General features: G+C 40.5%; 1 protein-coding gene across 18 annotated transcripts in view; it reads left to right on the top strand.

Moving 5' to 3' along the window:
• Positions 1–12,622, top strand: part of lrrc7 (leucine rich repeat containing 7) — a 171,556-nt gene that overhangs the window by 138,629 nt on the left and 20,305 nt on the right. For all 18 annotated transcript variants that reach the window (XM_051946959.1, XM_022198848.2, XM_022198847.2 and 15 more), the window contains 6 exons: positions 1,547–1,751; positions 3,347–3,850; positions 5,101–5,325; positions 5,445–5,679; positions 5,852–6,199; positions 8,593–8,838. In XM_051946959.1, coding sequence (XP_051802919.1) covers positions 1,547–1,751; positions 3,347–3,850; positions 5,101–5,325; positions 5,445–5,679; positions 5,852–6,199; positions 8,593–8,838 — 1,763 coding nt within the window. The remainder of the gene's footprint in view (positions 1–1,546; positions 1,752–3,346; positions 3,851–5,100; positions 5,326–5,444; positions 5,680–5,851; positions 6,200–8,592; positions 8,839–12,622) is intronic.

Here is a 12,622-nt window from a genome sequence, read left to right as displayed (position 1 = left end):
GGTGCTGCTTTCTTTCCAAGCGTCATCTCCAACAGAGGCTCTTGATAAAGACTGAATACAACTGTTCAGCACATGTTTTATTACCAGGCCACATCTTGCGGCAATGGACGAAATATTATCCATAAATATAATGTGAGCTTGGCACAAATCTGGGTTAAGGAACAGAAGACAAGATTAAAGAAGTGCATGATTCTTTTACCTCTTGTCATGTGTAATACAGGGATCTGACTGTTGAACATCACGATGGCTTCAATATCAACACCTTGTTAAAAACCTCTGATCTCACCTTCTTCTCTCTCTCACAGCTGAGATTTAAAACAGTGAGGTGGGATTTGGGAGCATTAATGAGTTCTGATAGCACTATTCATGCATCCGATGAAGCATGTAGATGCTTTTGCGTAATAAAATGATGAATTTACCACTAAAACTTCTGGTAGGATCAAGGTGATAACCATCATACTGTTGTTGACCAACACAATAAAGCTGGGAGAGGCAGAAATTTGGAAAACCCCAAAAAATATGAATATACCACCCTCTTTCTGCACCTGTCGCAGCTCCCACAAATATTTTTGGAGTAGGTTTCTGGAGACGTTGCTGTTTTCTCAAACAAATATTGTAGTTAGTAGCTACTACCAATGCTTACAAGTTGTTGTGGGTTGAAATATGTTCTTGTGTGGAGGGAGATAGAGAGGCAGGGACTTAATGAATCTGCACATTTTAGAGTTAAGTGTAAGCCATTTTAAGGCAGCAAGGGATTGTTTCAGTGGAAAAGCTGCTAAATATATAACTTTGATAAGCACAGATGAGGGTTTTACTTTGAGAGGTTTAATCAACAGAGAGGGGTTTTAATGTTCAAACAGACCTTCAGATCTGCCAGTTTAGATCTTTTAACTGTTCCGGAGTCTGGGTTAGAAACAAAGGGGATCAAGCTTTTGCTGTCTCCATTGACACAGTTGCTAGTTTTAAATCTCATCCTAAAGCTTTTTTTTTTTCACTTTGATTCACTTTGTTTTCTTTCATGAGCTCAGATGTTGCTCTTCTGCATATTTTTATGTATTTCTTTCATAACTTGTTTTTTCTTGAATATGTAAGTATTAAGAAAGATGTCAAAATATGCTATATATAATATTTATTGTTTTCTACCCAATTGTAACTGTCCTTTTTTGCTTGTTCACTGTGAATATATACACTTAAGCAACATTTTACTGCTATTATTACTGATTTATCGTAATATTATGACAAAAAGACAGAAATTAGACACGCTGCTTATTCTTTTCAGATGCCATTCACTCTCTGTTCATAGGAACTGTGGATACTGTGGTTTTAAATTTGACCACTACGGTGATTCAAGCCGCAAAAACCCATCACCACCGATACGAACAATGCAGCTTCATGTCGCAGTAGAGAGGATCTTACATGGAACTAGAATGAAATACAAGAAGGTGTCAAAGGCTGATCAGCAGCAGTACAAGAGGCTATCAGAAAGAAGAGGATGTGACATTTTCACTGAATAGAGCCATCTGACTGTCTGTGTCTGTCTGTCTAGAGTCTACAGATGAAGAGGTGGATAAACTGCACTGTCTGAACCACAGCGGCTCCTCGGCCACCTACTCCGACTACTCTCCCTCACAGGGCTCCTCAGGCTCCTCCAACCCGCCGGCCAACACACACTCACACACACTCTCTCATGCACACCCTCATGCTCCGGCCCCCAGCAAGGACCAGGCCCCTCAGACACACTGGACCAACAGGTACACACACGCACACACGCGCGCATGCTTCAGGTTTAATTTCATCAGCGTACCTCCCTCTCACTATCTATCATCTCTTCTTCTCTTTTGATTCCATCCCCACTTCAGTCTCCTCCATCTATCATTTATCTAATCCATCCATCCATCCAATCGCTCTTTCCATCATCTCCTCCCTCCATCTTCTCACGTCTTTCTCATCTCTCTGCTCACTCTGTCAAGGTCAGAGAGGCTCATTAGGACGCCACAGATTTCTGTTCAGGATTCTCCTTCTCAGCTCCCTTTTTCGTAGCTTCTCAGCTGTCCAGTCTGGGCTTCAGTAACGTTACGATCAAGAGGCTTTTTAGGTTTTTTTTAAACAGGCCTCGTCTTTCCACTGAAGTTATTCCTCTGGTTGCAGTGCACTTCAAGTACAGTGAAGTTTACCAGACATGGAAGTGTTTTGAATCTGTTTTAAATTCTAATCAGAAATGTTAGCTATAAACAACAAATGCCTCAACTTAGATTACCTGCTATTTTTGTGACATTTTCAGTATAGTCTCAGTCATACTGATAAGACTGGATGATAATTATACCTGAGAGTAAAAATGAAAGGTCTGTCAGTGACATATGGGCTGACAATCATTTTCTGTCTCAACACATATAATAAAGAATAAATTCATGGTAAATGTGTTTGTTCACTTTGTTTTAATTAGGTTTTTTTATTATTCATTATAACCACACCATCTGCTCAAGAAGGCATTTTATAGTATACATCAAACTTATATTTTTTGTTACTTGTTAGTCAACAAACACATTGATCACAATACATCTACAATAAGCTAACGGCTGTCGGATAAACACCCTGGTGTTGGTACACGCTGTTGTATCACTATTTTTTCAAAGTGGAGATCTCACTGGGTCACTGCTAGGTAATGTGGATATTTTAATATCCCAGCATTGCCAAAATTCATTATTTACTGTATGTCAGTGCCTCAAAAATAGAGACATTCAAATATGTAACATTTAGAAAGATGTTCAGATTTGCCCCTCCAACAATCTGTAATCAGGGTTCTGGTAACAGATTGGACTGGATAACTGTACCTTGATGTTCTTCTCTGTTTTGCCTCCAGACAAAACCTTTTCCTATTTGCTCCATCAATGGGAATGTCATTGCCAATAATGTTAAAACTAATTTCCCTGTCCTCAGTCTTGCCATGCCTGCTCTTGTACTGAGGAGCCCTGCAGGGTGAAAGCTCGCTTTGGTATTTTTTGACATTAAAGTTGTCATTTCACATGCCCTGGGGTGAGGCACAGATCGCAGTCTGTATACTTGTTCTTTTGTCTCTGTACTTGTGAAACATGGGATTTGTAAACTGCAACTGGCAGTTAAGGAGTTTGAAGGATTCATGTTTTTTGTTCATGCTCTTGGAAGTATCACTTACAACACATGTGGTTCTTGGCCCCACTGATGTTTCAGAAAGGGGAAGAGAAACTTGTGCTGTTAGTGCACACCGGCTCGGATTTACTATACAAGACATAAGAGTAGCATAATTTTGTTCCTTTTATTATTTTCCATAAGATAAGTAGTGATTGATATTGTCTGTCTATTGTTGTAGAATTGCCCAGTCGTTCCCCAAGCCCATTGACTCCAAGCCCCTGCTGTCTCAGAGAGAAACCCCTCCATCAGGAACCCTGCAGCAGCGCGGGGATCGGCGTCCACTTAGCGAGCCGTTTGACTGGGCTGAGGCCCCTCATTACGACAACACAGGTTTCGATGCAGAGGAGTCTCCTCTGGATCCTCCATCATCTAGTGCGAGTCAGGGAAACCCGCCGCTGGGCTCTAAACCTCGCAGCCAGTCCACACACGGCCGCCGCCCCCTCCTCAGGCAAGAAAGAATCGTAGGAGTCCCATTGGAGCTGGACACTCAGACACTCCCCTTCCATGGCAACCAACGATCCACCCCGGACAATGACCCACAATCCTCCGGACCTTCCCAGAACCCCTGGCAGAATTGGACCAGGACCCCCAGTCCACTGGAAGACAGAACCGCTTTCCCCTCCAAGCTGGACCTGACACCCACCTCCAGCCCCAACCCCGACCGCAAGGACATAGACTCAAGGTGAGTAACAGAAACTCACCTGCATTTAGCCCTGAAATGTGTGCTGATGTGGAAGGCTCAATGACCCCTACAGTTTGCAAGTTTTCAGTTTGACAAATCGTAATGGCACCATTTCTACACTTTTCTCTAGCTGATGATGAAGATGTATTTTTGATCAGGTTATCCAACTAACACCTGGGTTTTTGTAGTAGCAAACAAGATCCAGAGGTCTTCTAAAACTTTGTCCTTCACTACCATTCAAAAGTTTGGGGTCACTCAATGTCCTTAATTTTGAAAGAAAGCAGTTTTTTTTAAATGAAGATGACATTAAATTAATCAGAAATACAGTCTAGACATTGTTAATGTGGTAAATGATTATTCTAGCTGGAAACAGCTGATTTTTAATGGAATATCTCCATAGGGGTGCAGAGGAACATTTCAAACAACCATCACTCCTGTGTTCTAATGCTACACTGTGTTAGCTAATGGTGTTGAAAGATTAATTGGTGATTAGAAAACTCTTGTGCAGATCTGTTAGCACATGAATAAAGTGTGAGTTTTCATGGAAAACATGAAATTGTCTGGGTGACTCCAAACTTTTGAATAGTAGTGTATGTTTTGAAACTTTTCCAGCTTTGAATTATTTGAAGGGACGGATTTATTAATCAACAGATAACTGAAATTTGTGCTTGCTGTTTTTAGGAAAAATGCAAAAAATTCAATGGATCCAGCTTCTCACAATATTCAGTTTTTTTCCCCAGTTTTATATTATTTCTGGATTAATAATTTTAGGATAACACAAGTTCTTTGAATGTGCCACTTTGGGGTATGTTTAAAAATGTTTTTAAGAAATGTTTTTCTGTTTTTGTTTTCCTTTTGTGGTTGAGATAATTAACAATTGGTGTGGCTATAATTGAAGTCAAATTAGAATTTAAGTATTACATCCATCATATTTGTGGTAAAAAAAAAAAAACTGTTTTGAAGCTGCTCCTTTCCTTCTTCATTTCTGTTCTCATTATTACCAACACTAACCTGATTCCAGACCTCTGAATTACCAGACACATTTTGTCAGCTGTTCAAATAGAATGAATAATGGAGCAGAAATGAAATGGCTCAGTCCGATGATTAGGCTATAATTACACTTTTTCACCTGTCCTTGTTTTCTGCTTCTATTATTATAACACTTCGCTAGCCCTGCTCATTTGTAGGGGCTCATATTATTAAAATCCTAATCACGACATTGAATCCTAAACGCATATTTTTTCTCCAAGGATGGAACAAGGTACAGGGCCTTTGCCTGGCAGCTGGACGTACCATAACAATCAAGGGGAGCAGAACAGGAAGGATCAGCTCACTGTCACCGGGGGCAACAAGGTGACCGTGGTAATGAGTAAAAGCTCGGACCGACTGTCCCCTATGATGAAGGAGACGAGATCCAAGTTTAAGAAGTCACAGAGTATAGATGAGATTGACATCGGCTCCTACAAAGTCTACAGGTAGAATGTGCTCTTTTTCTATTTTAAATGACACCGATCCTCGAGTGGGGCTCTTTGCACCTTAGTTACCTTACTGTGGTGTCGAAACAGACCTAACGTGCTTTCCTGTCTGTCTGCAGTATCCCCATGGACAGCTATAGTTCATCCATTGAGCAGCAGACTAGTTTGGACCGTCCCGAGCTGCCTGGTTCTATGGAGCAGACCAACATGTCACGGTCACAGTCTGCACCCATGTTAGATGAAGAGCTGGGCTACCCAGGACACGGAGTCGGCAACCAGAACCAGCCAGGACAGAACCAAAAACCTGCCGTCCCACATAAGGCCTACCACTTTGACCAGAACTACAACCCCCAGGTTAGTTGGAGTTTTTGACAGCTGGAACTACAACAGAGCAAAGCTTTCATACCTGAAATCACACACACACATTTTCATTTAGTTTATTAAAAACAATTAAGATGAAGCGATTTCAGTTTTGAATGATCACTAATACCTAAAAACTTTTTCTGTAACCATTCCAACCATTCAGGTGACCATTGATCGACGGGTCCCTCCTCCCTTTCCCAACACACCAGATTATGCCAACCACTCATCAAAGGCGTTGGAGTACATAAATCAACCAGGGAAGACATTACCCAAGGAGTTAGTGAGCCCTCGGTATCGTGCATATCCACCACTGGAGATGTTTTCTTTCCCCCAGTCACCAATCAATCAGGATGGCCCACCCACCCAGCAGCAGCCAATCCCAACACAGCGCTCCAGGCCAGGGTTTTTGCGGAGAGCAGATTCCTTGGTGAGCTCTACGGAGCTCGCTTTGTTCCGTCGAGTTCATGAAGCCCAGCAGGAGGCACTGCAGGAAGCTCAGTACAGACAGCAGGTAGGGGCTAAAAGCACAACTATGCTTATTTGTACAAACACCATATAACAGATGTCAGTTTCACTTAAATGTTGGATTATTCAAAGTTGTATCACCTCTCAATTGTTGCATTACTTCTGAACAGTAGGGTATTTGCCCTAATGTAAAATTAAAAACTAACAATTCAGATTTGCTGTATTACAACTACAAACTATAGAATAAGAACTCAGTGCAATAACTGAGATTCAGATCTTTTATATTTTTTCAGGACTTTGTATGTCCACCTTTATTTTGATGACGGACTTAATCCTCCTAGACACACCAACAGTTTTTCAGGTGCTCTTTGTGGGAGGGGTTGCGTTGATATATCTTTCTGTAAAAATACTCCAAAAGTGTTCTGTTGATTCAAGTCAGCTGACTTACTTGGTCAGGTTTCTCCTTTTATCTTTTAAACCTCTTGTGTGATTTTGGTAGTGTACTTTGGATCGTTATCATGCTGGAATAATCCTTTTCTGTGACTCTTCTGCAGACTGGAATTCATCTTACTAACCAGTATTTTGTTATATTCATCCATCTATGGTACTATTTATAAATGTCATCTCCCTCTGCTCTCATGCAGCCTCATATCATTACCTGCCCACCTCTGAATTTCATGATCAGGACTATGCATTCACTGTAGTAGTCCTGACCAGAGTTACACAAAAATACTAGACCCCATCTGAGTTTCATCTGACCAAAGAGTGTGATCGCAATATTCATCAGGCTTCATTTAATGTTCTTAAGTGAAGTTTAAACTTGTAGTTTTGTGTCAAAGAGCAAATATGGAATTTCTTTCTGAGATGCTGTCCACAGAGGCTGATGTTAGACAGTGTCCTTCACACTGTCTTCACACTCACATATCTCAGAAACATTTCCACATGATATCCCCTTACCAAGTATAAGGCATTTTTGTATTTTTTTCAGAACTATATTGTGCAAGTAGTGCACTGTTCATGGTGTAATTTTTTTAGGAGGGTGATTGCTGTGGTTCTGATTAGTGGTACTGTGGCTTTTTCTGTACCTTTTGATTTCTACTGCAGCTGTGTTACACCTGATTTTTTTTATTGGTTGCCAATATTCTTGCAAACCTTTTCCGTCTTTGTGAAGTTCTACAGTCCGTTTTTTCAGTTCCTCTGACGAATGTTGTCCACGTGGAGCCATGGAAATAGATTAATAGATCAAAAATTTAATTTTACCAACATCTTCATGCAGTCTGCACAGTGATGTAGTGGTTAGCATTTTCGCCTTGCAGCAAGAAGATCCCCGGTTCAAACCCCGGGGTGGGCCTGGGATCTTTCTGCATGGAGTTTGCATGTTCTCCCTGTGCATGTGTGGGTTTTCTCTGGGCACTCCAGCTTCCTCCCACAGTCCAAAAATATGCTGAGGTTAATTGATTATTCTAAATTGACCGTAGGTGTGAATGTGAGTGTGATTGTTTGTCTGTATATGTAGCCCTGAGACAGACTGGCGACCTGTCCTGGGTGTCCCCTGCCTTCGCCCGAGTCAGCTGGGATAGGCTCCAGCACCCCCCGTGACCCTCATGAGGATAAAGCGGTGTATAGAGAATGGATGGATCTTCATGCATTTAGGCTCAATGGAAATCACAGGTGTACTCAGTGATCACAGTGGATTCACTTTTCTGGCATTGAATTTCTACTTTTGGGTCTTTATGTCTTTCTGAGGTATTTATTTTGGATTGTTCACAAGACAAAATGCTTTACATGTCAACTTTGAAATAATGTAGTGATTGCAAGGCGGTACAATTTTGAATCATTAGAAGTATAAGTGAGCACAGAAGCATACTCATTTCTGCTGTGCACTTTCTATGTGTGTGTTTGTGTGTGTGCCACAACCTCCCCAAACACATTTCTGGTCTAGAGGCCTGTTGTACTTGTTCGGCCATTAGTTTGAACATACTAATATGTGACATCATAAACACCACTGTGCTGTTTCTATTTCCACGGTGCAAAATACCTGACAATAAGTAAAAATAAGTCAGTGATGCAGCATGTATTAGGTCTTTAAAGTATTTCATTTTAGTGGATGTGTTTTCTGGTTTATTGACCTATCCCCCCTTCATGAACTGTATTAAAATGGACATTTTAGTTGCATTAAAAAAACAAACAAACAGTGGCACTATTAGGACAACTCCTTCCATAACTGAAATATGAAATATGATATTGACTTTGCTTGGTTATCTGTGAAGCACAACCTTATTTCTTTCTTGTCATGTTTATGGTTCAAATGCACCATTTTTGCTTTTACCCTCTGCTTTTTCATTATATCCACTACATTTATAGCAATGATGTCAATTTGTTTTTGATTCTATGCTCTGATGAAACGCTCCCCTCTTTCCTCCTGTCTCCTACCCTCAGGCGGACCCTCCTCTTTATGGTCGGGCTCTTGCCTACTCCACCCCCATGGAGCACTCTGCTATTACTAACATGGCCGACAGCCAGAGTCAGATGATGCACAACAAGAGAAACGGTCGCTATGATGATGACTACCCTACTTACCAGGAGCAAAAGAAGCCCATGATTGGCTATCCCACCAAGAGCCTGACTCAGCGCCGTCCCCTGTCTGCCAGGAGCTACAGCACTGAGACCTACGGAGCATCTCAGGTATGCTGTCTGTTACCTAAGCTGCTGTTAAAGCTGTGTATTTTTGACTTTACATTTCTACTTTTTTACCATTTATCTCGTTTGATCTTGGAGCCCCATACAATTCGATTTGGAACTAGCAGTTATTGCCATTACTGATCTGCCAGCTATGTCTTCAATCTGTGAATTACTTGGCTTGTTTGTAAATGTCAGAAAATGACACTGATGTCTTTCATAGTTTTCCTGAGCACAATGTGACATCTTCAAATGTCATGTTTTGTCCAAAACCAAAAAGACTGAATTTACAATAAAATAGAAAAAGACAGTAAAACCTCACTGTGGAAAAACTGATTATTAGTACAGCTGAAGAATCATTTTCTGTTGACAATTAATCAACTAATGATTTCAATTATAATTTGAAACTTTAATTTACAGTATTAATGAACTGACAGATTAACAGCCTCACTTGCCAATAGGGGCAATATCTAGGAAACACAGCAGCTGTATTAGGACCCATCAGATACCTTTGAAGCACTCTTTGTCGTTTCAAATGGTTTGATATCCTCTAAAAGCGATGAATTTGGTAGGGTTGGTTTATATCTTTTATACAAAATGATGTCAAAACAATAATAGCATCATCAGATAAAAAGGGGAAAAGAATTCAGTATTTTTGGACTGCAGGTACTTTGCAAAAGTGGCAGCATGAGCTGTTTGCTCAAAGAGCCTAAAAATGTCAAAACGTCCAGGATGACTTTGACACTGGAGACCAGGGTTTGCATGTCGTCTCCAAACAGCAGTAAACTTTAGCTTCTCATATGCGTGACCACAATCTTTTGCCATCTCAAGTACACACGTGGACAAAATTGTTGGTACCCCTCAGTTAAAGAAGGAAAACCCACAATTCTCACTGAAATCACTTGAAATTCACAAAAGTAACAATAAATAAAAATTTATTGAAAATTAAATAATCAAAATCAGCCATCACTTTTGAATTGTTGATTAACATAATTATTTAAAAAAACAAACTAATGAAATAGGGCTGGACAAAAATGATGGTACCCATAACTTAATATTTTGTTGCACAACCTTTTGAGGCAATCACTGCAATTAAACGATTTCTGTATTTGTCAATGAGCGTTCTGCAGCTGTCAACAGGTATTTTGGCCCACTCCTCATGAGCAAACAGCTCCAGTTGTCTCAGGTTTGATGGGTGTCTTCTCCAAATGGCATGTTTCAGCTCCTTCCACATATGTTCAATGGGATTCAGATCTGGGCTCATAGAAGGCCACTTTAGAATAGTCCAACGCTTTTCTCTCAGCCATTCTTGGGTGTTTTTGGCTGTGTGTTTTGGATCGTTGTCCTGTTGGAAGACCCATGACCTGCTACTGAGACCAAGCTTTCTGACACTAGGCAGCACATTTCTCTCCAGAATGCCTTGATAGTCTTCAGATTTCATCGTACCTTGCACACTTTCAAGACACCCTGTGCCAGATGCAGCAAAGCAGCCCCAAAACATTACTGAGCCTCCTCCATGTTTCACCGTAGGGACAGTGTTCTTTTCTTCGTATGCTTGGTTTTTGAGTCTATGAACATAGAGTTGATGTGCCTTACCAAAAAGCTCCAGTTTGGTCTCATCTGTCCAAAGGACATTCTCCCAGAAGCTTTGTGGCTTGTCAACATGCATTTTTGCAAATTCCAGTCTGGCTTTTTTATGAGTTTTTTTCAGCAGTGGTGTCCTCCTTGGTCGTCTCCCATGAAGTCCACTTTGGCTCAAACAACGACGAATGGTGCGATCTGACACTGATGTACCTTGGCCTTGGAGTTCACCTTTAATTTCTTTGGAGGTTGCTCTGGGCTCTTTGGATACAATTCGAACCATCCGTCTCTTCAATTTGTCATCAATTTTCCTCTTGCGGCCACGTCCAGGGAGGTTGGCTACTGTCCCGTGGGTCTTGAACTTCTGAATAATATGAGTCACTGTTGTCACAGGAACTTCAAGCTGTTTAGAGATGGTCTTATAGCCTTTACCTTTAAGATGTTTGTCTATCATTTTTTTTCGGATGTCCTGGGACAATTCTCTCCTTCGCTTTCTGTTGTCCATGTTCAGTGTGGTACACACCTTTTCACCAAACAGCAGGGTGACTACTTGTCTCCCTTTAAATAGGCAGACTGACTGATTATGAGTTTGGAAACACCTGTGATGTCAATTAAATGACACACCTGAGTTAATCATGTCACTCTGGTCAAATAGTTTTCAATCTTTTATAGAGGTACCATCATTTTTGTCCAGGCCTGTTTCATTAGTTTGTTTTTTTAAATAATTATGTTAATCAACAATTCAAAAGTAATGGCTGTTTTTGATTATTTAATTTTCAATAAATTTTTATTTATTGTTACTTTTGTGAGTTTCAAGTGATTTCAGTGAGAATTGTGGGTTTTTCCTTCTTTAACTGAGGGGTACCAACAATTTTGTCCACGTGTGTAGCTACCTAAAAATGAAAAATACTTGGAACACACAGACAAATGGCCTACTTTATCATAGAGGTAGCAGATTTGGGATTACAGTATTTTTAATCCTTCCATTTTCCACCAATTACTCGAGTCCAGGTTATTACAGCAGCAGACTAAGCAGAGGAGTGCAGGTGTCCTCTGCCTCAGCCATACACTAGATCCCAAGGCAATCCCATGTCCATAAATAATCCCTTCAGGATGTTCTGGGTTTGCCTCAAGTCAGACTTTCCCAAAATAGTCACACAGAGGTGTCCAGGAGCATACTGATGAGAGGCGCAAAGCACTTCATCTGGCACCTTTCAGCATGAACAAGCAGGGCATGGGAAGGAAACTAAGCACTAGGAAACTTATATAGAACACTTATGGCTGCAGTCTTATTCTGGATGTCTTTTGCCCAAGTTCATGGTCAAAAGTTATGATAACAGTGTATACATCACCTGTTATGCAAATAGTTTTACCTTTATTCTAAAGCACACCTCCCCTATGCAAGTCTGGTGTGCACAACTGGAGTCTCTATGGCTATCTGCCTGCCATTCTCATATTCCATATAACCCCGGTTACTATTAGCCACACTGACAGCTTGGCTCATTGGATAGTCATGGTAAATGCCAGGCCCATTAGTCAGCTAATTATATTAGTCCTGACTGAAACATGTGGAAAGTGACTGGATGGATTACTCTAAAATTTTGTACAAAGTTTCATGTTGATCTATTCTCTCATCAGGTCAAAACAAAAACAAAAACAAAAACAAAACAGTTGTTCATACGTGAAGAACTGCTGACATTTCAATCATCCTCAGCTGTACTTTGTCCCTAGTGCTGGTGAAAATAGTTAGAAGTATGGATCGACCAGTATGGGTTTTTCAGGGTCCCTACCTATGTCAATTATTGTAATAAGGAAAGGCCTTTAACTGATATTTGGAACCAATATACAATACATGTAGTGTTTTAAAGGCATGTGATAGCAAGAACCTGTCATTTAAAACTAGGCTTCTTCAATAAAAAGAGTGACTATAAGTGAATATGTAAATAGAAATAGGAAAGATTAAATTTTGTGCTCTCTTCTGTTTATGTGCAGTCAACTAAGATTGATCAGTTTGTCTCCTGCGGTTATGTCTACTGTTCTTCTGTTTCCTTGATATTTCACTATTCTATTACTTTCATTGCCCACTAAGGTCCATATTTCAAAGCATTATTAATCATTATTTTGCAGACTCTATTTTAGTTTAATCTGTGGCTGCCTTCTTAATTAGCTGTTAGCCGTTAGCATAGCCTCAGCCACTGTGAGAGTAGCT

This window comes from Acanthochromis polyacanthus, chromosome 4 (assembly GCF_021347895.1).
Source record: "Acanthochromis polyacanthus isolate Apoly-LR-REF ecotype Palm Island chromosome 4, KAUST_Apoly_ChrSc, whole genome shotgun sequence".
NCBI lineage: Eukaryota > Metazoa > Chordata > Actinopteri > Pomacentridae > Acanthochromis > Acanthochromis polyacanthus.
This window is presented reverse-complemented; position numbering and strand designations above follow the sequence as displayed.